Genomic DNA, 26,832 nt, shown 5'->3' on the forward strand with positions numbered 1-26,832 from the left:
CGACGTTTAATTAAATACATATGAAGGGACATTGCCCAAAACGTCGCCCATAATTTATGCATTTGTGCCCACATATCCTCGATGAACAGAAACATTGTAGATACGCAAGCCACAAGAGTCTGACCGTGGCGATGAAACACCGACAGCAAAACCACAGAGACCCATAGAGACACACAGAGACACACAGAGACCCATAAAGATACACACAGAGAGATACACAGAGACCCATAGAGAGACACACAGAGAGATAGAGACCAATAAAGAGATACACAGAGACACACAGAGACACACAGAGACCCATAGAGAGACACACAGAGACCCATAGAGATACATAGAGACCCATAAAGATACACAAAGATACACAGAGACCCACAGAGACCCAGAGATACAATAGATACATAGAGACCCACAGAGAGACACACAGAGACACACAGAGACCCATAGAGAGATACAGAGAGATACAGAGACACACAGAGACACACAGAGACACACAGAGACACAGAGAGATACATCGAGACCCGTAGAGAGATACATTGAGACACAGATGCTCACAGAGGCACATATGCATTAATGTACAGTATATACATAGAGACCCATATAACAAATTAAAGACATAAACCACAGTGGTGTGACTGTGATCATTAAACTCACACTATGCACTACATAGCAAACCCATAGAGACTCACAAAGATACATAGAGACCCATAGAGATACGTAGAGACTCACAAAGATACATAGAAACCTATAGAGATACATAGAGACCAATAGAGATACCACAGAGACTCATAGAGATCCCATTAAAGACACTCCTCAGAGGGATACACAGAGACTCATATAGATATGCAGACATCCATAGAGATGCATTAAATAAAATCCACAGGAGGGCGACGATGGCCATGCAAACCACGCATTGGACCGCAGACTAAACCCATAGCGACCCATAGAGACCCACAGAGATCCACAGAGACCCATAGATCCACAGAGACCCACAGAGACCCACAGAGACACATTAAGTACAAGCCACGGTGATACGAGTGTGGCCATGTAAGCCCATGCTACGCAGTGCGCACGGGTGACCCCACTGTGGCCTGAGCTCCTTCAACGCAGCAGCAGCAGCAGCAGAACGACTCGAACTCCTCTCTCTCTCTGATGAAGCCCTCACTCTCATCGTCGCAGCAGCAGCAACAGCAGCAGCAACAGCAGCAGCAGCAGAACGACTCGAACTCCCCTCTCTCTCTGTCTCTCTGATGAAGCCCTCTCTCTCTCTCATCGTGGCAGCAGCAGCAACAACAACAGCAGCAGCAGCAGAACGACTCGAACTCCTCTCTCTCTCTCTGATGAAGCCCTCTCTCACACGGCCGCCTTTGTCTCGCGAGTGGCGATGATTTTACGCACCGCACCAGGTACTTATTTGAGGCTGAGGCGACCTAGCGGAGGCCCAGGGCCGGTTCAGATAATCGTCGCCGGTGTTGACCGTGAGTGGGTCACCAGGTTCGTAGCGCGAACAGATACTACCGCTCCCCAACAACAACAACAGCACACGAACACACACGCAGACATGCAAATAGCTCCTCCCAGCCTTGTCCAGACCACCAGCACGACAGAACAGAACGCACGTTCACGGCCCCCAACACCGACGGCTTCTACCGCGAGCCGGGTTCGGGTGCATCGTGCAACAGGAGAAGAAACGACGCAAAAACAACAACAATAAGCCATCGGGCAGTTCCTGAACAAGTGCACACGGCACCGCCTCTTGCCTGAGGTCACCGTCGCAATGAATCCGACGCTGACCTACAGCAGCAGCAGCAGCGATGATGATGATGACGACGACGACGACGACGACGCAGTGACAGCAAATTGTAGGCGTGCCACTGTGGCTAGGAGATGTTGACTACCTCGCCTGGTATACAGGAGGTCGTGGGTTCGATCCCGACCCTGACAACCTGCTGTATATGTTTCCCTTACACATTTAGAATCAGCATCATGCATTCAGAGTATTTGGCTGCTATAAATATCCCACGTGGTGATGATGATGATAAAGCCGCCACTGCGTCCACGTCGCTTCTGAGAACGAGCGACACAGCTCGGTGTGGGGCCCTTAGCCGGTGGAATCAAATAGAGATGTTTAGTTTGTCGCGGACCGGTATCATTCTTCTTAGGGCTCATCAGCAAAGCTTAGCCACCAATTCTCACTGCTGCGAAGACCTCCGTGTGTGTGGAGTCTCCTACGACGGGTGGGCGTTCTCGTCGTTTGCATATTTACATTGTCCGGATTCATTGCCAATTATTGTTACATCACACAGTACAAAGGCAAATATCGCCCCTGTAGCCTTAACAGACTATTGGGGCAAGTGCTGTTAGCGAGTAGCACCTATGAAGGTGGGAACGGCACACGAGGGGGTGGGTGGCCACCACCATGCCCGACCGCCTTTGTTTCCCCAGTGGCGATGTTTGCACACCGCAGCAGGTACTCATTTGAGGCTGAGTAGACCTAAGTGTAGGCCCAGGACCGGTTCAGATAATCGTCACTGGTGGTGACCGTGAGCGCGGGAATCGAACTCGGGTCACCGGGTCCATAGAGCAGTGCTCTAACCGTTACACGACGACTCCCCACGACACACACACACAGACACACACACACAGATACAAACAGACACACACAGATACAGACAGACACACACACAATGATACAAACAGACACACACACAGATACACACACACACAGATACAGACACACACATAGATACAAACAGACACACACACACACAGACACACACACATAGATACAAACAGACACACATACACAGATACAGACATAAACACACACACACATAGATACACACACACACACACACAGATACAAACAGACACACACACATAGATACAAACAGACACACACACACAGATACAGACACACAACAACAACCGCCATTCGCCACTATGTGGCGGTGACGTCACCACGACGCTTGTGCCAGGCCATGTGCACCTTGAGGCCACGTGAAGTGTCGAACGCCCGCTGGCAGGAGGTCACGGGGCAGACCCAGGTGCCACGGGTCGACTGACAGAGATGGCCGAAATGACTGGCTGATGCACCACCTGTGCCCCCTACTGTGCCAACTTGCTGTGCTTTAGCCACCCAGCGCTCCACTCGTTGTTGTGAGCGTCGCTCCTCCGCCCTCCGTTGTTGCTGGAGGGCGACTGCCTCCAACTGCCCAGTAGCGTCCTTCACGAGCCTCCTCCACAGAGGCCGATCTTGACACCACTGGTAGCAGTCATCAGCAAGTCCACTCAACTCCACGTCCTCCTGTACCACATCACTCCATCTCTTCTCTAGCCCAAGCCGCGCCCGTTTAGCCCCCTCGATCTGGCCGAACAAAAGCTGTTTAAGCACGCGGTGGCTGGGCATGTGGGCTACATGACCCAGCCAACGCAGCCTTGCCTGCCAGAGGAGCTCACCGATGGGACTTTGCCCAGATCTTTCAAGAATTTGTGAGCTCCTCACACAATCCAGCCTGGTTAAACCCAGGATGGATCGTAGGCAGGCCAGCCTAAATGTTTCCAACCGGCGATGATGCTCCATTAGGGGGGGGGGGGGGGGGGGTTCCACGTTTCGCAAGCGTAGAGAAGGGAGGGAATGACTGTGGCCGAGAAGACCTGAAGCTTCGTGCGGAGCAACAAACCTGGTAGCTTCCACACACCGTTATGCAGCCGATTAAAAGATATTGCCGCTCGACTGATTCGGAGTGAGACCTCTGCTGTTAAACTGGAGTCGGTCATAAGCACACTGCCCAGGTATGGGAAACTCTCCATTCTCTCCACTACTGCCCCATCACCGATTGGGAGTTGTGGGGGTGGAGTGTCCGATGGTACAAAATACCCAGGCAGGTGCTTAGTTTTGGTGGGGCTGATGGTAAGGCCCCACCTCTTAGTGGCACGCTCCAGTCTCAGCAGCAGCAGTGTCTCCAACTCCTCCTCTGAATCAGCAGCTATTAAAAATCATCGGCATACATAACGTTGTTGACCAATAGAGAGCCATCCCTTGATCGCACCCGGGCATCGATCAGCCTTCCATTATATCTGTACCAAATGGAAATTCCCCCGGTACAGCTATTGAAGGCTTCACGAACTACGTGGTCAAAATAGATGTTAAATAATGTGGGAGCCAGATGACATCCCTGTCGCACCCCAAGGTGTACAGGGAATGGCTCCGACTCTAGGCCACGTAGTTTTACCCGGGCCCACTCACCATCATGAAGGTCCTTAATGATCGTGAGCAGAAGGTCAGGGACTCCGAAAGCACGAAGAACAACCCAGAGCCCAGGCCTACTGATGGTATCATAGGCCTTGACCAGGTCAATAAAGCAGAGATGTAGGTCTTGTTGGAATTCCCTACACAGATACAGACACACACACATAGATACAAACAGACACACACACACATAGATACAAACAGACAGACACACACACACACACAGATACAGACACACACAGATACAAACACACACATAGATACAGACACACGCACACACACACAGATACAGACACACACACAGATACAGACACACACACACAGACACACACACATAGTTACAAGCAGACGGCACAGACACACACACAGATACAAACACACACACGTAGATACAAGCAGACACGCACACAGATACAGACACACACATACACACATAGATACAAGCAGACACGCACACACACATAGATACAAACACGCACATAGATACAACAGACACACACACATTGTTACAAGCAGACGGCACAAACACACACACACACAGATACAAAACACACACATAGACACACACACATAGTTACAAGCAGACGGCACAGACACACACACACGCCTCAAACTTTGCATGAACCAACTCAAACGGCGTCCGCGTCCCACTGCGCGCGTTCACCAATCATCAGGTGCGTGCGGTGCGCAATGGCGAGGAGCCGGCACCGCTGCCGCCGCGAGGGACGCTGAGCGGCCGCGACCGGCGACAAGAGCCACACGGCCCAGTGGCCCCGCCACTGGTGGGATGGGCGCAAGATGGACACGGGCTGGGGGGGGGGGCTGGGGGGGGGGGTGCCTCTGTTGTTTGAATGTCGTTATTCAGAGCCCACGGAGCGACGCGCGAGCGATGACTTTGTCCGTGCGTCACACTGCGCGGTAACCGCCGTGGTAACCGCTGTGGTATCCTCCACGGTAACATCCGTGGTAAGCGCCGTGGTAAGCGCCGTGGCAACCGCCATGGTAACCGCGGGGCGCCATGCCATGTGTTCGGCAGACACTGGGCGCAGCTTCAAGCAAAACGTCGCCAATCGATGATCACTCCAGCTAGCCCGCGGTGAGCGAGTCGGTGAGCGAGCGGGTGAATGGGCGGGTGAGTGGGCAAGTGAGTGGGGGAGCAGGTGAGTGGGTGGTTGAGTGAGTTGGTGAGTGATGTGTTGAGGTTGGATGAAACGGTGTGTAGGGTGCTGATGGTGAGTAGGGGGCCGGCGGTGAGGAGTTGGCGGTGAGTAGCAGGCGGTGAGCAGGGCGGTGCTGTTGGTGAGGAGCTGGCGGTGAGCAGGGCGGTGCTGTTGGTGAGGAGCTGGCGGTGAGTAGTTGGTGGTGAGGAGCTGGCGGTGAGTAGCTGGCGGTGAGTAGTTGGTGGTGAGGAGCTGGTGGTGAGTAGCTGGCGGTGAGTAGCAGGTGGTGAGCAGGGCGGTGCTGTTGGTGAGGAGCTGGCGGTGAGGAGCTGGCGGTGAGGAGCTGGCGGTGAGCAGGGTCACCCGACTGCGTGCAGGGCTGTGCTGGTGAGCGCCAGCACGGTGAGCAGCGTGCTGGCGCTCACGCCGCGCCGGGCCGCTCCACCACACTCGGACGCATCCTCCTGGGGGGCATGGGGGCAGTGTTAGGGCATGGGGTGGCATGGGGGGCATGGGGTGGCATGGGGGCAGTGTTAGGGGATGGGGCAGTGTTAGGGCATGGGTGGCATGGGGTGGCATGGGGTGGCATGGGGTGGCATGGGGGCAGTGTTAGGGCATGGGTGGCATGGGGTGGCATGGGGTGGCATGGGGTGGCATGGGGGCAGTGTTAGGGCATGGGGGGCAGTGTTAGGGCATGGGGTGGCATGGGGTGGCATGGGGTGGCATGGGGTGGCATGGGGGCAGTGTTAGGGCATGGGTGGCATGGGGGCATGGGTGACATGGGGTGGCATGGGTGGCATGGGGTGGCATGGGGTGGCATAGGTGGCATGGGTGGCATGGGGGGCATGGGTGGCATGGGGGGCATGGGTGGCATGGGGTGGCATAGGTGGCATGGGTGGCATGGGGTGGCATAGGTGGCATGGGTGGCATGGGGTGGCATAGGTGGCATGGGCGGCATGGGGTGGCATAGGTGGCATGGGTGGCATGGGGGGCATGGGTGGCATGGGGTGGCAGAGGTGGCATGGGTGGCATGGGTGGCATGGGTGGCATGGGGGTGGCATGGGGTGGCATGGGTGGCATGGGTGGCATGGGGTGGCATGGGGGGCATGGGGGGTAGGAGGGGCATGGGTGGCATGGGGTGGCATGGGGGGCATGGGTAGCATGGGGTGGCATAGGTGGCATGGGTGGCATGGGGGGCATGGGGGGCATGGGTGGCATGGGTGGCATGGGGGGCATGGGTGGCATGGGGTGGCATGGGGGGCATGGGTGGCATGGGGGGCATGGGTGGCATGGGGTGGCATGGGTGGCATAGGTGGCATGGGTGGCATGGGGGGCATGGGTGGCATGGGGTGGCATGGGTGGCATAGGTGGCATGGGTGGCATGGGGGGCATGGGGGGCATGGGTGGCATAGGTGGCATAGGGGGGCATGGGGGGCATGGGGGGCATGGGTGGCATGGGGTGGCATGGGTGGCATGGGTGGCATGGGGTGGCATGGGTGGCATGGGGGGCATGGGGGGCATGGGTGGCATGAGGTGGCATAGGTGGCATGGGTGGCATGGGGTGGCATGGGGTGGCATGGGTGGCATGGGGTGGCATGGGGTGGCATGGGGGGCATGGGTGGCATGGGGTGGCATGGGTGGCATGTGGTGGCATGGGTGGAATAGGTGGCATGGGGGGCATGGGGGGCATGGGGGGCATGGGTGGCATGGGGTGGCATGGGTGGCATGGGTGGCATGGGGTGGCATGGGTGGCATGGGTGGCATGGGTGGCATGGGGGGCATGGGGGGCATGGGTGGCATGGGGTGGCATAGGTGGCATGGGTGGCATGGGGTGGCATGGGGTGGCATGGGTGGCATGGGGTGGCATGGGGTGGCATGGGGGGCATGGGTGGCATGGGGTGGCATGGGTGGCATGGGGTGGCATGGGTGGCATAGGTGGCATGGGGGGCATGGGGGGCATGGGGTGGCATGGGGTGGCATGGGGTGGCATAGGTGGCATGGGGGGCATGGGTGGCATGGGGTGGCATGGGTGGAATGGGTGGCATAGGTGGCATGGGTGGCATGGGTGGCATGGGGTGGCATGGGTGGCATAGGTGGCATGGGTGGCATGGGTGGCATGGGGGGCATGGGTGTCATGGGTGGCATGGGGTGGCATGGGGTGGCATGGGTGGCATAGGTGGCATGGGGGGCATGGGGGGCATGGGTGGCATGGGTGGCATGGGGGGCATGGGTGGCATGGGGTGGCATGGGGTGGCATGGGGGGCATGGGGGGCATGGGGGGCATGGGGTGGCATGGGGGGCATGGGGGGCATGGGGGGGCATGGGGGGCATGGGGTGGCATGGGGGGCATGGGGTGGCATGGGGTGGCATGGGGGGCATGGGGGGCATGGGGGGCATGGGTGGCATGGGGTGGCATGGGGGGCATGGGGTGGCATGGGTGGCATGGGTGGCATGGGGGGCATGGGGGGCATGGGGGGCATGGGTGGCATGGGGGGCATGGGGGGCATGGGGGGCATGGGGCAGTGTTAGGGCATGGGGGGCATGGGGCAGTGTTAGGGCATGGGGGGCAGGGTGGTGGAACACACCGATCGCGAGTTACCCATGGCACAAGTGTAGCCTGGGTTCAACTCCCGACGAGGATGCCACCCTGTGTGGAGTTGGCATGGATCTGTCCCCTGTTATGCAGAGTGTGAGTGAGTGAATGAGGGAGAGGGTGAGAGAGTGAATGAGTGAGCAAGTGAGAGAGAGAATGAGTGAGTAAGTGAATGAGTGAGAGAGTAAATGAGTGTGGTTAGTGAGTGGGAGAGTGGATGAGTGAATGGGTGAGTGAGTGAGAGAGTGAGTGAATGGGTAAGTGAATGAGTGAGTGAGTGACCTCCGAGTGGAAGGCATAGCATTGGTCCGGCCTCCGTCTCAGCTTCTGCGAGCGGAGCCTCTCACAGCGACTCGACTCGTTCTGTGCGTAGGCCGTCAGGGAACGCTCAACGTGGACGACACGGGGACACACGGACATGGAGACATGGGGAGACACGGGGAGACATGGACATGGAGATACGGGGACACACGGGGACACGTGGACATGGAGACACGGGGAGACACGGGGAGACACGGGGACATGTGGACATGGGGACACAGTGACACAGTGAAACATTGACACAGTGACACAGTGAAACATTGACACAGTGACACAGTGAAACATTGACACAGTAACACAGTGAAACATTGATACAGTGACACAGTGAAACATTGATACAGTGACACAGTGAAACATTGATACAGTGACACAGTGAAATATTGACACAGTGATACAGTGACACAGTGAAACATTGACACTGTGACACGGGGACACGGGGACATGGGTACACGGGGGCAGGGGGCTGCGAGCGGCTGAGAGAGGATATGCTTCATCTCGACCGGGTGCAGGCCCATCCTGAACATGTTGTCACAGCGGCACTCCGTGTCCACCACGAGCAGCAGCAGGTTACTGCCGGGCACCTGCTGGATCACAAACATCCTGACACCCACACACACACAAAGACACGCACGCGGCCAAAGGTCAACCGTGTAGCCTTAACAGACTGTTGGGGCAATAAGCGATCGAATGAGTGAAATAATAAGTGAACAAACGAGTGAACGAGTGAGCCAACGAGTAAATGAAGGAGTTAGTAAAAGTGCGAGCAAGTGAATGAGCGAATGCGTGAAGAAGCGGGAGGGCGGGTGAGCGAATGAATGAATGGGCGAGCGAGTGAGCAAATGAGTGAATGGGCGAGCGAGCGAGTGAGCAAATGAGTGAATGGGCGAGCGAGTGAGCGAATGAGTGAATGGGCGAGTGAGTGAGCAAATGAGTGAATGGGCGAGCGAGTGAGCGAATGAGTGAATGGGCGAGTGAGTGAGCGAATGAGTGAATGGGCGAGCGGGTGAGCGAATGAGTGAATGGGCGAGCGGGTGAGCGAATGAGTGAATGGGCGAGGGAGTGAGCAAATGAGCGGATGGGCGAGGGAGCGAATCAGTGAAAGAGCCAGCGTGCGAGAGAAAGAGTGAATGAGCGAATGAATGAACGAGCAAATGAGCGAAGAAGTGGGTGGGCGAACGGGTGGGCAAGAGAGGGAGCAAATGAGTGAATGGGTTAGCGGGCGAATGAGAGAATGAAGGAACGAGCAAGTGAGCGAGCGAATGAGCGAACAAGCGGTAGGCGAGCGGACGGCCGAGCGAGCGAGAGAATGAGTGAATAGGTGAGTAAGCGGACGGCCGAGCAAGCGAATGAGTGAGCGAGTGAGTGAATGGGCGAGCGGGTGGCCGAGCGAGCGAGCGAGAGTGAGCGAACGAGTGAATGGGCGAGTAAGCGGACGGCCGAGCGAGCGAGCGAGTGAGCGGGCGGGCGAGCGGGTAGCCGAGTGATTCAACGAATGAGTGAACGGGCGAGCAGGCAGGTGCGCGAGCAAATGCTTGAACGGGCAGGCGACTGAGCGGACAAGCAGGCGGGCGGGCGGGCCTCCCCACCTCTCACAGTCGCCGCAGTCGATGGCGCCGCTGTTCTCCTTGAGCGTGGGCGCTGCGCTGAACGCCGGGTACTGCTTGTGGCACGGCTGCAGCAGGTCCTGCCGGCGCACCTTCTGGGCTGAGCGCCCGTCCCAGTGCCCCGGCGATCAGTCGTCCATCGCGCGTCGATTAAGCATTGATCCAGTATTGATACATCGTCCATCCAGTATTGATCCAGCGTCGATCCAGTGTCGATTCAACGTCGATCAAGCATTGATGCATTAATAATCCAGCATTGATCCAGTATTGATCGAGCAATAATCCAGCGTTGATCCAGTGTTGTGACAGAATGAAAAAGAAAACACTCAAAATTAAGATGGCAATCATTACGACCGTGATTATTGCCGTTACCGCAAACCACCACCACCACCACTAACACCACCACCACGTGACACTCAGTGCCACTCGCTCCGTGTGAGACTCAGTGCCACTCGGTGCTGCTCAGTGACTCGAGGGCACATGTTGCCCTCCTGCCCCACTGCACCATCACGTTGTATTCGTTTACATCCAGACATAGCACCTCCCGCGATCGTGAGGACACAGCGGCGTGGTACACACTGATCGCCCATTCCAGCCTTAACGGCAGTATTGCTTGTTGCTGGCTGCTTGGCGTTGTGAGCTCAGCGCCCACTGTGGTTTAAACAAAGAAAGGAAGACAAATGGTTTGGGTGAGGGAGGTGGGATACGGAATGCGATGGGTGGGATGGGCAGTTGGTTGGGTGAGCGGTGAGCTCTGGTAGTGAGTAGTGGTGTGTGTGTGTGTCTGTGTGTGTCTGTGTGTGTGTCTGTGTGTGTGTCTGTGTGTGTATCTGTGTGTGTGTCTGTGTGTGTATCTGTGTGTGTGTCTGTGTGTGTCTGTGTGTGTGTGTCTGTGTGTGTGTGTGTGAGTCTCTTCAGGCTACAGCAGAGATGTCTGCGTGTTGCCGTGTGTGTGCTTGTCTGTGTGGGGAGCAGGTGGTGTAGCGGTTGACGCGTTGTGCTACGAACCCGGCGACTCAAGTTTGATTCCTGCTCATGGCCAACACCAGTGATGGATTATCTGAAACGGTTCTGGACCTCCCCTAGTTCGACTCGGCCTAAAATTGGTACCTGGTGCGGTAAGCATTGCCACTGGGGAGACAAAGGCGGATGTGCGTTGCGTTGGCCACCCACCTCATCGTGTGCCGTACCGTTCTTCATAGTTTCTCGCTAACAGCACTTGCCCAAACAGTATTTAAGGCTATACGGGGGATCTTTGTCTGTGTGGTGATGAAGCCGTTGTGGGGAGAGTGAAGAGTTTCCCGTACCTGGGCAGTGTGCTTAGGACCAACTCCAGTTTGACAGCGGAGGTCTCACTCAGAATCAGCCAAGCGGCATTATCTTTTCATTGGCTGCGTAACGCTGTGTGGAAGCTACCTGTACTGTCGCTCCACACGAAGCTCCGGGTCTTCTCGGCCACAGTCATGCCCTCCCTTCTCTACGCTTGTCAAACGTGGACCTTTATAATGAAACATCTGTGCGGGTAGAAAGATTTAGACTGGCCTGCCTACGATCCAGCCTGGTTTTAACCAGGCTGGATTGTGTGAGGAGCTCACAGATCCTTGAAAAATCTGGATACGTTCCCATCAGTGAGCTCCCCTGGAGGGCAAGACTGCATTGGCTTGAACATGTAGCCCGCATGCCCAGCCACCCTATACCCCAATCAGCTTCTGTTTGGATATAGGGCGCTAAACAGGCACGATACGGGCTACAGAAGAGATGGACTGATGTAATACAGGAGGATTTGGAGCTGAGTGGACTTGCCGAAGACTGGTACCAGCGGTGTCAAGCTCAGCCTCTATGGAGGAGGCTCGTGAAGGACGCTACTGGGCAGTTGGAGGCAGCTGCCCTCCAACAACAACGGAGGGTGGAGGAGCGACCCTCACAACAACGAGCGGAGCGCCGGGTGGCTAAAGCACAGCTAGTTGACACAATAGGGGTTACAGTTGGTGCATCTTTCAGTCATTTCAATCAGTCAACCCATGGCACCTGGGTCTGTCCCGTGACCTCCTGCCAGCAGTGAGCCTTCAACACTTTGCGTGGCCTCAAAGTGCACCTGGCCTGGCACAAGCGCTGTGGTGACGTCACTTAGTGGTGAAGGGTGGTTAATGTTGTTGTGTATTTGTGTGCGTGTGTGTGTGCGTGTGTGTGTGCGGAGATGCACACGCAGACTTGTGAGACGTGTCCGTTACTCACGGGAGTTGGAGAACTTTGCGGCTGGATGGAGGAGAGATGGGTGGAGGCGGAAGAGGAGTGAAATGGGATCAATGGGACACAGCAGAGACGCACGCCGGGAGGTTACAAGTGCAGCCGACACAGAAATGGGCAGGGCTGACACAGCGAGACAGGCTCAGCACACAGACAACGAGCTCCCGTATAACCTGCAACAGACTGTTGGCACAAGGTTGTTAGCGAGCACCTATTAAGGTCGGCATGGTACACGAAGGGGTGGGTGGCCAGCACCAAGCCCGGCCGCCTTTGTCTCCCCAGTTTCGATGTTGACACACCGCACCAGGTACTCGATTTGAGATTGAGTCGTGCACACAGACACCCCCCCGTATAAGAATAACAACAACCCGACGTGTTCTGACTTTTAGGCCACCCCGTGTATAAGTTCTCTTGGACGACAGCGCCGAGGCTCAACTGCGAACAAAGAGCTTCGTAGCTCATCGGATTCCGCGTGACGCACCTGTGGCGGCGTGCTCGGGACTCCACGGGCCTGACAAGGTGAACTCCAGCAGCAGCCTGCGGGGAGCGGAACACCGCCACTCGGTCAACCACCAGCGGCGGTGGTGGTGGTGGTGATGGTGGTGGTGATGGTGGTGGTGATGGTGGTGGTGGTGGTGGGGGTGGTGGTGGGGGTGGTGAAGGTGATGATAGTGGTGATGATGGTGATGATAATGGGGATGATGATGGTGGTAATGGTGGTGGTGGTGATGATGGTGGAGATGAGAGCACTCTATGTAACGTAGCTTTGACATGTGCAACACAAGTGCAGTGATTTAGATGGCCAGGGGCGTTGTGCAAGTGCCTAGAAATGAGTACGGGCGCCACGGTGGCTAGGAGATGTTAACAACCTTGAGTCTACGGGCAGTGTTGAGTCTATGGGCAGTGCTGAGTCTATGGGCAGTGTTGAGTCTATGGGTAGTGTTGAGTCTATGGGAAGTGTTGAGTCAATGGGTAGTGTTGAGTCTATGGGTAGTGCTGAGTCTATGGGCAGTGTTGAGTCTATGTGTAGTGCTGAGTCTATGGGCAGTGTTGAGTCTATGGGTAGTGCTGAGTCTATCGGCAGTGTTGAGTCTATGGGCAGTGCTGAGTCAATGGGTAGTGCTGAGTCTATGGGCAGTGTTGAGTCTATGGGTAGTGCTGAGTCTATGGGTAGTGTTGAGTCTATTGGCAGTGCTGAGTCTATGGGCAGTGTTGAGTCTATGGGCAGTGTTGAGTCTATGGGCAGTGTTGAGTCTATGGGCAGTGCTGAGTTAATGGGAATTGTTGAGTCTATGGGTAGTGCTGAGTCTATGGGTACTGTTGAATCTATGAGCAGTGCTGAGTCTATGGTTCAGGGTTGAGTCTATGGGGAGTGTTGAGTCTATGGGTAGTGTTGAGTCTGTGAGGAGTGGTGAGTCTATGACAGTGTGGAGTCTATGGGCAGTGTTGAGTCTGTGAGGAGTGGTGAGTCTATGACAGTGTGGAGTCTATGGGCAGTGTAGAGTCTACAGGCGGTGTTGAGTCTATGGGTGGTGTTGAGATGGTGTTGAGATGGTGGTGATGATGATGGTGATCATGGTGATGATAACGATGATTGTGATCATGGTGATGATGATGATTATCATGATGATGGTGATGGTAATGATGATGACACTCACATGGTGAGCTCTGTGATGAGCCACTTGACCAACGCCGAGAGAGACTGATAGGGCTGCAGACTCGCACAGACACAAAGACAAAGATCCCCACGTGTAGCCTCGACAGACTGCTGGGGCAAGTGCTGCGAGCGAGTAGTGCCGATGAAGGCCGGCACGGCATACACGAGGTCGGTGGCCAGTGCCGCGGCTGGCCGCCTTTGTGTCCCCAGTAGCGATGTTTACACACCGCACCAGATACTCCATTTGAGGCTGAGTCGATCTAAGGGAGGCCCAGGACCACTTCAGATAATCGTCACTGGTGTTGGGCACTAACTGCTACTCTACCGCTCCCCATTGATACACACACACACTCACACACACACTCACACACACACTCACACACTCACATATACACTCACACATACACACACACCCTCACAACAACAACAACAACCGCCATTCGTCACTAAGTGGCGGTGACGTCACCACGACGCTTGTGCCAGGCCATGTGCACCCTGAGGCCACGTGAAGTGTCGAACGCCCGCTGGCAGGAGGTCACGGGGCAGACCCAGGTGCCACGGGTCGACTGACCGAGATGACCGAGATGACTGGCTGATGCACCACCTGTGCCCCCTACTGTGCCAACTTGCTGTGCTTTAGCCACCCGGCGCTCCGCTCGTTGTTGTGAGCGTCGCTCCTCCGCCCTCCGTTGTTGTTGGAGGGCGACTGCCTCCAACTGCCCAGTAGCGTCCTTCACGAGCCTCCTCCACTGAGGCCGATCTTGACACCGCTGGTACCAGTCATCACTAAACTACGAATTAAACACCCTCACACACACTCACGCACACACACACTTACACACCTCACGCACACACAGTCACGCATACACACACTCACTCATACACACACACATACCCTCACGCATACACACACTCACACACACACTCACACACACCCTCACGCATACACACACTCACACATACACACTCACACCCTCACAGGGTGGTGCTGCTGGTGTTGGTGGTTGTGCTGGTGGTTGTGCTTGTGCTGGTGGTGGTAGGGCTGGTGGTACTAGTGCTGGTGTAGTGACATGGGAGGGGAGGGGCTGCTGGGGGGCTCTGGGACCCTGGGCGGCCCAGGCGCTTGGGCCCCTTGGCCCTGGGAGCTGGGTTCCCAGGCGGCCCAGACGCTTAAGCCTCTTGGCGCCAGGCGCTGGGTTCCCGGGCGGCCCAGACGCTTAAGCCCTTTGGCGCCACCAACGGGGGGGGGGGCTGTGTGTGCTCTGTGGGATATCTGGGGGCGCACACGGCCCCACCCCTCGTTGGGGACTAGGCATAAAAGGGGAGCTCCCTGGACGATCAGGGCCAGTTGTAGCTCAAGACCCAAGACCCAAGACCAGCCATCTGAGGACCCTGGGACGCTGTGAGGGCGAGTGGTGGGACTCTGGAACTCCCGGCTCTACGTCCTTGTGAGGGCGAGTTCCAGAGCGAAGCCAGAGTAGTGTATCTAGGCTGTGTAAGTAGGCTGTTGTACCTAGGCTGTAACAGAGTATCAGGACTGTTGGAGTGTTGGATTGTCATAAAGAAGTTACCTCTACAAGTGTCTCCGGAAGCCGTTACACTGGTGGTTATGCCGGTTGGGAAAGTGCTGGTGGTTGTGGTGGTAGTGCTGGTGGTTGTGGTGGTAGTGCTGGTGGTTGTTGTGGTTGTGGTGATGGTAGTGGTAGTGTTGGTGATGATGTTGGGGTGACGTTGGTGCTGGTGGTTGTGGTAGTACTGGTGGTTATGGTGGTGATAGTGGTGGTGGTGCTGGTGGTTATGGTAGTGCTGGTGGTGGTTGTGCTGGTTGTGGTAGTGCTGGTGATGGTAGTGCTGGTGGTGATGGTGGTAGTGCTGATGGTGGTTGTGCTGGTTGTGGTAGTGCTGGTGGTGGTAGGGCTGGTGGTGGTGGTTGTGGACGCTCACCGTGGGCACGCCGAGTGCGGCTCTGCTCGAGTGCGAGTCCGGCACGAGGCGGCACATGGCCTGGAAGTCGTAGAGCATCACCCTGCGGACACACGCACGCCCCGTCCCTCTGTGTCTGTCTCTGTGTGTCTGTCTGTCTGTCTCTGTGTGTATGTCTCTCTGTGTGTCTGTCTCTCTGTGTGTCTGTCCTTCTGTGCATCCCTTCGTCCGGATGTCCGTCTGCCGCTGTTGATGCTGCTGCTGATGACGATGATGCTGATGATGCTGCTGATGACGCTGATGCTGCTGCTGATGATGATGACACTGTTGATGTTGACGCTGCTGATGATGACTGCTGATGATGATGCTGATGACACTGCTGATGTTGAAGGCAGAGTCTTCTCGACAGACCTGTTCTCCACCTGAAGACGGCTGCTTGCGTTGTGGCCGAAACGTCGTGAGAATGATTTTATTATGTTCTATTTTTATTATTTTATTATTTTCCTTCTACGTGACTTTACCGAAAGAACCAAGAAGATGAATCCCTGCAGTCACGAAAGCTTTAAATCGAAATGATGATACTGCTGATGATGATGCTGATGATGGTGATTCTGCTGCTGTTGACGATGACGCTGCTGATAATGATGACGCTGCTGCTGTTGATGATGATGATGGTGCTGATGATGATGATGACCCTGTTGCTGATGCTGCTGATGCTGCTGATGACTGCCGATGATGATGACGCTGTTGATGATGATGACGCTGCTGATGATGACGTTGCTGCTGATGACTGGCAATGATGATGCTGTTGATGATGATGACGCTGCTGATGATGACGCTGCTGATGACTGCCGATGATGACGCTGCTGCTGCTGATGATGATGAGGACGCTGTTGCTGATGATGACGATGCTGCCAATGATGTTGACGCTGCTGATGACTGCTGATGATGATGACGCTGTTGATGATGATGACGCTGCTGCTGCTGATGATGACGCTGCTGATGACTGCTGATGATGACGATGCTGCCGATGATGATGACGCTGCTGATGATGACGCTGCTGCTGCTGATGATGGTGGTAGTGATGATGATGGTGATGTGATCGTCGTTCCTACCGCTGGAATATCCCCATGGTCACAAGCTTCTTCATCACGGTGCCGTCGACCTCCCCGAGGAATCGTCCCGTCTAACTCACAGGGGGGGGGGGGGGGCAACAACAAACAAAGACAACGATCCCCCGTGTAGGCCACACAGACCGACGGGGCAAGTGCCACGTAGCGAGTTGCAGCACCGTGGGGGTGGCCAGCACCACGCAGGGCCGCCTTTGTCTCCCCCAGTGGCGATGTTTCCGACGCGCCGCACCCAGTGCTCATTGGAGGAATCGAACTCCGGGCGGCGGGTTAGTAGCGGAGCGCGCTAACCGCTGCGCCACCGCTCCCCTTGCACCACGGTGACAGCCACCCCCGCGGCACATGCCTCTGTATGTAAAGGTCCGCAGAGCTTGGGCAACAGTGTTGGTGCCACCGCCCCCACCGCTGCGTGGCTGCTGCTGCCGCTGCTGCTCTCGCCTGCGGCGGTGTGTTCACTGCTGCCGCTGCTGCTCTCGCCTGCGGCGGTGTGTTCACTGCTGCCGCTGCTGCTCTCGCCTGCGGCAGTGTGTTCACCGCTGCTGCTGCCGCTGCAGCTGGAGGGGTGCGTCACGGCTCGACTCCCGATAGCGACGGGACAGAGGGGAAGGGGTGGAGCGGAGGTCCCCGACGCTGGGCGCTGGGGCTGCCGCCGTGGGGCGAGGAGCAGCAGCGAGGGTCTCACCTCCTCGTACGACTTGGAGACCATGATGTAGCCGTTGTTGTCGATGAGGTAGCATCGGAGATTCTGGTGGGAAACGGCACGCAGCACCGCCATCGTCATCATCGTCGTCGTCAACACCATCATTGTTATCATCACCAGCATCATAGACACAACCATCGTCAACACCACCATCATCAACACCACCAAAAATCATCAATACCACCACCATCATCAACACAACCACCATCATCAATACCACCAACATCATCAATACCACCAACATCATCAACACCACCAATATTATCAATACCACCACCATCATCAATACAGCCACCATCATCAACACCACCACCATCATCAATACCACCACCATCATCAACATCACCAACATCATCAATACCACCACCATCATCAATACCACCACCATCATCAATACCACCAACATCATCAATACCACCAACATCATCAATACCACCAACATCATCAACACCACCAATATTATCAATACCACCACCACCATCATCAATACAGCCACCATCATCAACACCACCACCATCATCAACATCACCACCATCATCAATACCACCACCATCATCAACATCACCAACATCATCAATACCACCACCATCATCAATACCACCAACATCATCAATACCACCAACATCATCAACACCACCAACATCATCAATACCACCACCATCATCAACACCACCACCATCATCAATACCACCACCATCATCAACACCACTACCATCATCAATACCACCACCATCATCAATACCACCACCATCATCAATACCACCACCATCATCAATACCACCAACATCATCAATACCACCAACATCATCAACACCACCAACATCATCAATACCACCACCATCATCAATACCACCACCATCATCAACACCACCAACATCATCAACACCACCATCATCAATACCACCACCATCATCAACACCACCACCATCATCAACACCACCAACATCATCAATACCGCCACCATCATCAATAACGCCACCATAATCAATACCGCCACCATCATCAACACCACCACCATCATCAACACCACCACCATCATCAACACCGCCACCATCATCAATACCGCCACCATCATCAACACCGCCAACATCATCAACACCGCCACCATCATCAATACCGCCACCATCATCGACACCGCCACCATCATCAACACCACTACCATCATCAATACCACCACCATCATCAATACCACCACCATCATCAACACCACCACCATCATCAACACCACCAGCATAAGCAATACCATCACCATCATCAATACCACCACCATCATCAATACCACCACCATCATCAATACCACCACCATCATCAATACCACCAGCATAAGCAATACCATCACCATCATCAATACCACCACCATCATCAATACCGCCACCATCATCAACACCACCATCATCAACACCACCAACATTATCAATACCGCCACCATCATCAACACCACCACCATCATCAACACCACCAACATTATCAATACCGCCACCATCATCAACACCGCCACCATCATCAACACCACCACCATCATCAACACCACCAACATTATCAACACCACCACCATCATCAACACCACCACCATCATCAACACCACCACCATCATCAACACCACCACCATCATCAACACCGCCACCATCATCAACACCGCTACCATCATCAATACCACCACCATCATCAATACCGCTACCATCATCAACACCGCTACCATCATCAATACCACCACCATCATCAATACCGCTACCATCATCAACACCGCTACCATCATCAACACCACCGACATTATTAATACCGCCACCATCATCAACAACGCTACCATCATCAACACCACCACCATCATCATCAACACCGCTACCATCATCAATACCACCACCATCATCAATACCGCTACCATCATCAACACCACCACCACCATCATCAACACCGCTACCATCGTCAACACCACCACCATTATCAACACCACCACCATCATCAACACCGCCATCATCATCAATACTGCCACCATCATCAATACCACCACCATCATCAATACCACCACCATCATCAATACCACCACCATCATCAATACCACCACCATCATCAACACCACCACCATCATCAACACCACCACCATCATCAACACCACCAACATTATCAACACCACCACCATCATCAACACCGCTACCATCATCAATACCACCACCATCATCAACACCACCACCATCATCAACACCGCTACCATCATCAATACCACCACCATCATCAATACCGCTACCATCATCAACACCGCTACCATCGTCAACACCACCACCATTATCAACACCACCACCATCATCAACACTGCTACCATCATCAATACCACCACCATCATCAATACCGCTACCATCATCAACACCGCTACCATCATCAATACCACCACCATCATCAATACCGCTACCATAATCAAAACCGCTACCATCATCAATACCACCATCATCAACACCGCTACCATCATCAACACCGCTACCATCATCAACACCACCACCATCATCAACACCACCACCATCATCAACACCGCTACCATCGTCAACACCACCACCATTATCAACACCACCACCATCATCAACACCGCTACCATCATCAATACCACCACCATCATCAATACCGCTACCATCATCAACACCGCTACCATCATGAATACCACCAACATCATCAATACCACCACCATCATCAACACCACCACCATTATCAACACCACCACCATCAACACCGCTACCATCATCAATACCACCACCATCATCAATACCGCTACCATCATCAACACCGCTACCATCATCAATACCACCAACATCATCAATACCACCACCATCATCAACACCGCTCCCATCATCGACACATCAGTCTGTATCCACAGTCTGGAGATCCCAGTTAATGGCAGTGCCATCGACTGAATCTCGTTCGTTTGATTGACAGCTGGGAGAGCTCCGCCCCTCCCGGGGGTGACCCCCTGGGGCGGCTGTGGCGCTGCGGGGTGCGGGGGAGAGCCTCTGGTCCAGCTCTGTGGACACAGCGGTGAGGGTTGGTGGATCACGTACAGACGTTGTTGTGAAACTCCCTCCCCTTGTGGGGGGGGGGGGGGGTCGAGGGAGAGCCGTTCCCCTGGCTCCACCAGGAGAGGGCGGTACAGCAGAGTGTGTGGACTAATCTCCATCGGTTCCATCTTACTCCCTCCTACCCGGAGCCGTACCCCTGACTCTCCCAGGGAGAAGGCGGTTGGTACCCTGTTCTGTCTACACGGGATAGAGCGTTGCTCCCTCTCTGCCCCCCCCCCTGCCCCGTTCGGCAATCGCAAGGGGCTGCACATTTTACCGGAAGGATTTCTCCACAACTCTCTGGCTGTCGCCTGATGGTGCTGGCTGTTGTTGAAATTACTGGAGAAACGTCACGGTCACTTGAATTGTAAATCTCGTGCAGTGGGTTCACTCCTCTCCGACACATGCGCAGTTAGAGCCGAACTTGTAACGAATCAGCCACGTTTTCATTTACATGACAAACCGCCATACTGATTGGCTGTGTCGGGTCGCAAGGCGGTGGCGGCTTTAGTGACGCGTTCATATTCACACGACCTACACACACAAACAAAACAACCTCGAGTCTGGACTCACCATTCGCCATGCCCCCCACTCAGCCCCCCGCTCTGCCCCCCACTTCGCTCAGCACTCCACTCAACCGCCCACTCAGCCCCCCGTTCAGCGAGGGGCCGCGGGGGCGGGGCATGGGGGGCTAAGCGGGGGGCTGAGCGGGGGGCTGAGTGGGGTCTAAGTGGGGGGCTGAGCAAGGTGGCGGCCCACGGGTTTGGCCGCTCTCTCTCTCTCTCTCGTGGCCTCGTGAGCCTCACCTCATCGTCCATGCTGATGGGGCACTTCCCGTCGACCGTGGTGCACTGTGAGGACGATAACGGGGAGGTGGGGGGGGGGAGTGGGGGGAGGAGAGAGGGGAGGAGGGATTCAACGAAGCGATTCAGCCTGATTCATCATTCAATCAAGCAAAGGTCGAATCAATTAACTAGACAATCAATCGCGTGATCAATTATAGCTATCATCAAATATTGACCAAATCACCAATTCAATCAATTAAAGCATAACTCAATTAACTAGCCAATCAACAATTCAATACATTCAGTAACTCAAATGAACTAGCCAATCAAGTGTTCAATCATTCAATCAAAGTGCCCATCCAGTAACTAGCAAATCAATCAATGAAATAATGAACCAATTAACAAGCCGATACAAAATTTTAATAGAATAAAGCATGAATCAATGAACTAGCCAATCACTTATTAAATAGTTCAATCGAAGAGCTGATCAATTAACTAATCACAACCATGGTTCATCCATGGAGCAGTGGCTCCCTGGTGCGCGATGCGGTGGGGGTGGTTTTCAGTTGGGTGGTGGGGGCTGGGGGGGGCTATCATCGATGATGAGGACGATGATGACGACAACGATGATGACCGTGATGACCGTGATGACCATGATGATGATGACGACGATGATGATGACTATTACAACGATGATGACGATTACAACGATGATGACGATGTTGACCATGATGACCATGATGATGAATGATGACGATTACAACGATGATGACGATGATGACTATGACAATGATGACGACGATGATGATGACTATGACAGCGATGGCGACAGTGACGAGGATGATGACGATGACAACAATGACGACGATGACATTGACGATGACGACAATGAGGATGACGATGACGACGATGATGATGATGACAATGATGAGGATGACAATGATGATGGCGATGATGATGATGATGACAATGATGAGGAGGACAACAATGATGGCGATGACGATGGCGATGACGACAATGATGATGACAACGATGATGGCGATGACGACAATGATGAGGATGACGATGACGACGATGATGATGACAATGATGAGGATGACAACGATGACGACGATGATGATGACAATGATGAGGATGACAACGATGATGGCGATGACAATGATGAGGATGACAACGATTATGGCGATGACGATGATGGCGGCAGGCGATGGCGCTACTCACATCGGTGTCGTCACGCTGGGCGCATGCAGAGCAGTGGAGGAGCAATCGACGGCCACACAGCGGAAGGTGGGGGGTGGTGTGGGGGGTGGTGTGGGGCGTGGTGTGGGGGGTGGTGTGGGGGGTGGTGTGGGGCGTGGTGTGGGGGGGTGGGTGTGGGGCGTGGTGTGGGGCGTGGTGTGGGGGGTGGTGTGGGGGGTGGTGTGGGGGCGTGGTGTGGGGCGTGGTTTGGGGCGTGGTGTGGGGCGTGGTGTGGGGCGTGGTGTGGGGGGTGGTGTGGGGGGTGGTGTGGGGCGTGGTGTGGGGGGTGGTGTGGGGCGTGGTGTGGGGGGTGGTGTGGGGGGTGGTGTGGGGGGTGGTGTGGGGGTGGTGGTGTGGGGCGTGGTGTGGGGGGTGGTGTGGGGCGTGGTGTGGGGGGTGGTGTGGGGGGTGGTGTGGGGGGTGGTGGTGGTGTGTGGGCGTGGTGTGGGGGGGTGGTGTGGGGGTGGTGTGGGGCGTGGTGTGGGGCGTGGTGTGGGGGGGTGGTGTGGGGGGTGGTGTGGGGGCGTGGTGTGGGGCGTGGTTTGGGGCGTGGTGTGGGGCGTGGTGTGGGGCGTGGTGTGGGGGGTGGTGTGGGGGGGTGGTGTGGGGCGTGGTGTGGGGCGTGGTGTGGGGCGTGGTTTGGGGCGTGGTGTGGGGCGTGGGGGGTGGCGTGGGGGGTGGTGTGGGGGGTGGTGTGGGGCGTGGTGTGGGGGGTGGTGTGGGGGGTGGTGTGGGGCGTGGTGTGGGGCGTGGTGTGGGGGGTGGTGTGGGGGGGTGGTGTGGGGGCGTGGTGTGGGGCGTGGTTTGGGGCGTGGTGTGGGGCGTGGTGTGGGGCGTGGTGTGGGGGGTGGTGTGGGGGTGTGTGTGGGGCGTGGTGTGGGGGTGGTGTGGGGCGTGGTGTGGGGGGTGGTGTGGGGGGTGGTGTGGGGGGTGGTGTGGGGGGTGGTGTGGGGCGTGGTGTGGGGGGTGGTGTGGGGCGTGGTGTGGGGGGGGTGGTGTGGGGGGTGGTGTGGGGGGTGGTGTGGGGCGTGGTGTGGGGGTGGTGTGGGGTGGTGGTGTGGGGCGTGGTGTGGGGCGTGGTGTGGGGGTGGTGTGGGGGGTGGTGTGGGGCGTGGTGTGGGGCGTGGTTTGGGCGTGGTGTGGGGCGTGGTGTGGGGCGTGGTGTGGGGGTGGTGTGGGGCGTGGTGTGGGGCGTGGTGTGGGCGTGGTTTGGGGCGTGGTGTGGGGCGTGGTGTGGGGCGTGGTGTGGGGGTGGGTGTGGGGGGTGGTGTGGGGCGTGGTGTGGGGGGTGGTGTGGGGCGTGGTGTGGGGGTGGTGTGGGGGGTGGTGTGGGGGGTGGTGTGGGGGGTGGTGTGGGGCGTGTGTGGGGGGTGGTGTGGGGCGTGGTGTGGGGGTGGTGTGGGGGGTGGTGTGGGGGGTGGTGTGGGGCGTGGTGTGGGGGGTGGTGTGGGGGTGGTGTGGGGCGTGGTGTGGGGCGGTGGTGTGGGGGTGGTGTGGGGGTGTGGCGTGTGTGGGGCGTGGTGTGGGGCGTGGTGGGCGTGGTGTGGGGCGTGGTGTGGGGCGTGGTTGGGGGTGTGTGGGCGGTGGTTGTGGGGGGTGTGGGGGGTGTGTGGGCGTGGTGTGGGGGTGGTGTGGGGCGTGGTGTGGGGGGTGGTGTGGGGGGTGGTGTGGGGCGTGGTGTGGGGGTGGTGGGGTGTGGGGCTGTGTGGGGGGTGGTGTGGGGGGTGGTGTGGGGGGTGGTGTGGGGGGTGGTGTGTGGGGCGTTGTGTGGGGGGTGGGTGTGGGCGTGGTGTGGGGGGTGGTGTGGGGGCGTGGTGTGGGGGGTGGTGTGGGGCGTGGTGTGGGGGGTGGTGTGGGGGGTGGTGTGGGCGTGGTGTGGGGGGTGGTGTGGGGGCGTGGTGTGGGGGGGTGGTGTGGGGGGTGGTGTGGGGGGTGGTGTGGGGCGTGGTGTGGGGGGTGGTGTGGGGCGTGGTGTGGGGGGTGGTGTGGGGCGTGGTGTGGGGGTGGTGTGGGGTGCGTGTGGGGGGTGGTGTGGGGCGTGGTGTGGGGGGTGGTGTGGGCGTGGTGTGGGGGCGTGGTGTGGGGGGTGTGGGGGCGTGGTGTGGGGGGTGGTGTGGGGCGTGGTGTGGGGGGTGGTGTGGGGCGTGGTGTGGTGTGGGGGGTGGTGTGGGGCGTGGTGTGGGGGGTGGTGTGGGGGGTGGTGTGGGGCGTGGTGTGGGGGGTGGTGTGGGGTGGTGGTGTGGGGCGGTGGTGTGGGGGGGTGGTGTGGGGGGTGGTGTGGGGCGTGGTGTGGGGGGTGGTGTGGGGCGTGGTGTGGGGGGTGGTGTGGGGCGTGGTGTGGGGGGTGGTGGTGGGGCGTGGTGTGAGGGGGGTGGTGTGGGGCGTGGTGTGGGGGGTGGTGTGGGGGCGTGGTGTGGGGGGTGGTGTGGGGCGTGGTGTGGGGGGGTGGTGTGGGGGGTGGTGTGGGGGTGGTGTGGGGGGTGTGTGGGGGTGGTGTGGGGGCGTGGTGTGGGGGGTGTGGTGTGTGGGGGGTGGTGTGGGGGGTGGTGTGGGGGGTGGTGTGGGGCGTGGTGTGGGGGGGGTGGTGTGGGGCGTGGTGTGGGGGTGGTGTGGGGCGTGGTGTGGGGGGTGGTGTGGGGGCGTGGTGTGGGGGGTGGTGTGGGGGGTGGTGTGGGGGGTGGTGTGGGGGGTGTTGTGGGGTGGTGTGGGGCGTGGTGTGGGGCGTGGTGTGGGGGGTGGTGTGGGGGCGTGGTGTGGGGGGGTGGTGTGGGGCGTGGTGTGGGGGTGGTGTGGGGGGGTGGTGTGGGGCGTGGTGTGGGGGGTGGTGTGGGGCGTGGTGTGGGGGGTGGTGTGGGGGTGGTGGGTGTGGGGGGGTGGTGTGGGGGGGTGGTGTGGGGCGTGGTGTGGGGCGTGGTGTGGTGTGGGGCGTGGTGTGGGGGGTGGTGTGGGGGGTGGTGTGGGGGGTGGTGTGGGGGGTGGTGTGGGGCGTGGTGTGGGGGCGTGGTGTGGGGGGTGGGTGTGGGGCGTGGTGTGGGGGTGGTGTGGGGGGTGTGTGTGGGGGTGGTGTGGGGGGTGGTGGTGGGGGTGTGGGGTGTGGGGGGGTGGTGTTGGGCGTGTGTGGGGCGTGGTGTGGGGGGTGGTGTGGTGGGGGTGGTGTGGGGGGTGGTGTGGGGGGTGGGTGTGGGGGGTGGTGTGGGGCGTGGTTGTGGGGGGTGGTGTGGGGCGTGGTGTGGGGGGTGGTGTGGGGGGTGGTGTGGGGGGTGGTGTGGGGGGTGTTGTGGGGGGTGTGGGGCGTGGTGTGGGGCGTGGTGTGGGGGGTGGTGTGGGGCGTAGTGTGGGGGGTGGTGTGGGGCGTGGTGTGGGGGGGTGGTGTGGGGGGTGGTGTGGGGCGTGGTGTGGGGGGTGGTGTGGGGCGTGTGTGTGGGGGGTGGGTGTGGGGGGTGGTGTGGGGGGTGGGTGTGGGGGGTGGTGTGGGGGGTGGTGTGGGGGGTGGTGTGGGGGGTGGTGTGGGGGGGTGGTGTGGGGGGTGGTGTGGGGCGTGGTGTGGGGCGTGGTGTGGGGGGTGGTGTGTGGGGGGGGTGGTGTGGGGGGTGTGTGGGGTGGTGTGGGCGTGGTGTGGGGCGTGGTGTGGGGGGTGGTGTGGGGCGTGGTGTGGGGGGTGGTGTGGGGGCGTGGTGTGGGGGGGTGAGGCATGCGAGCAGCAGGGGGGGGGGCAATCATGAGTTGACAGCAAACACAATCGTAAGACACGTCGCGAGATGGATAGCGCAAAACCAATAATTGCGGGTGGGTAATCTAATCAATAATAGTGGGTGAGAAATCAAATCAGAAATCAAATCAATAGCAGGTGGGAAATCAAATCAATAATAGCAGGTGGGAGGTCAAATCAATAATAGCGGGTTGGAGGTCAAATCAATCATATTGGGTGGGAGGTCAAATCAATCATAGCGAGTTGGAGGTCAAATCAATCATATTGGGTGGGAGGTCAAATCAATAATAGCGGGTTGGAGGTCAAATCAATAATATTGGGTGGGAGGTCAAATCAATAATAGCGGGTTGGAGGTCAAATCAATCATTTTGGGTGGGAGGTCAAATTAATAATAGCGGGTTGGAGGTCAAATCATTAATAGTGGGTTGGAGGTCAAATCAATCATAGTGGGTGGGAGGTCAAATCAATCATAGTGGG

General features: G+C 57.1%; 1 protein-coding gene across 1 annotated transcript in view; it reads right to left on the bottom strand.

The window, feature by feature from the left end:
• Positions 1-5,641: 5,641 nt before the first annotated feature.
• LOC144945699 (voltage-dependent calcium channel subunit alpha-2/delta-3-like) overlaps positions 5,642-26,832 on the bottom strand; it is a 143,408-nt gene continuing 122,217 nt past the window's right edge. The window contains exons 30-40 of the mRNA XM_078874267.1: positions 21,429-21,473; positions 17,567-17,629; positions 16,870-16,940; positions 15,776-15,857; positions 14,884-14,969; positions 13,833-13,892; positions 12,656-12,711; positions 9,910-10,027; positions 8,811-8,923; positions 8,285-8,367; positions 5,642-5,873 (exon numbers count right to left, since the gene is read on the bottom strand). Of these exons, the coding sequence (XP_078730393.1) occupies positions 5,769-5,873; positions 8,285-8,367; positions 8,811-8,923; positions 9,910-10,027; positions 12,656-12,711; positions 13,833-13,892; positions 14,884-14,969; positions 15,776-15,857; positions 16,870-16,940; positions 17,567-17,629; positions 21,429-21,473 (882 nt within the window). The 3' untranslated portion in view covers positions 5,642-5,768. The remainder of the gene's footprint in view (positions 5,874-8,284; positions 8,368-8,810; positions 8,924-9,909; positions 10,028-12,655; positions 12,712-13,832; positions 13,893-14,883; positions 14,970-15,775; positions 15,858-16,869; positions 16,941-17,566; positions 17,630-21,428; positions 21,474-26,832) is intronic.

This window comes from Lampetra fluviatilis, chromosome 38, assembly GCF_964198595.1.
Source record: "Lampetra fluviatilis chromosome 38, kcLamFluv1.1, whole genome shotgun sequence".
NCBI lineage: Eukaryota > Metazoa > Chordata > Hyperoartia > Petromyzontiformes > Petromyzontidae > Lampetra > Lampetra fluviatilis.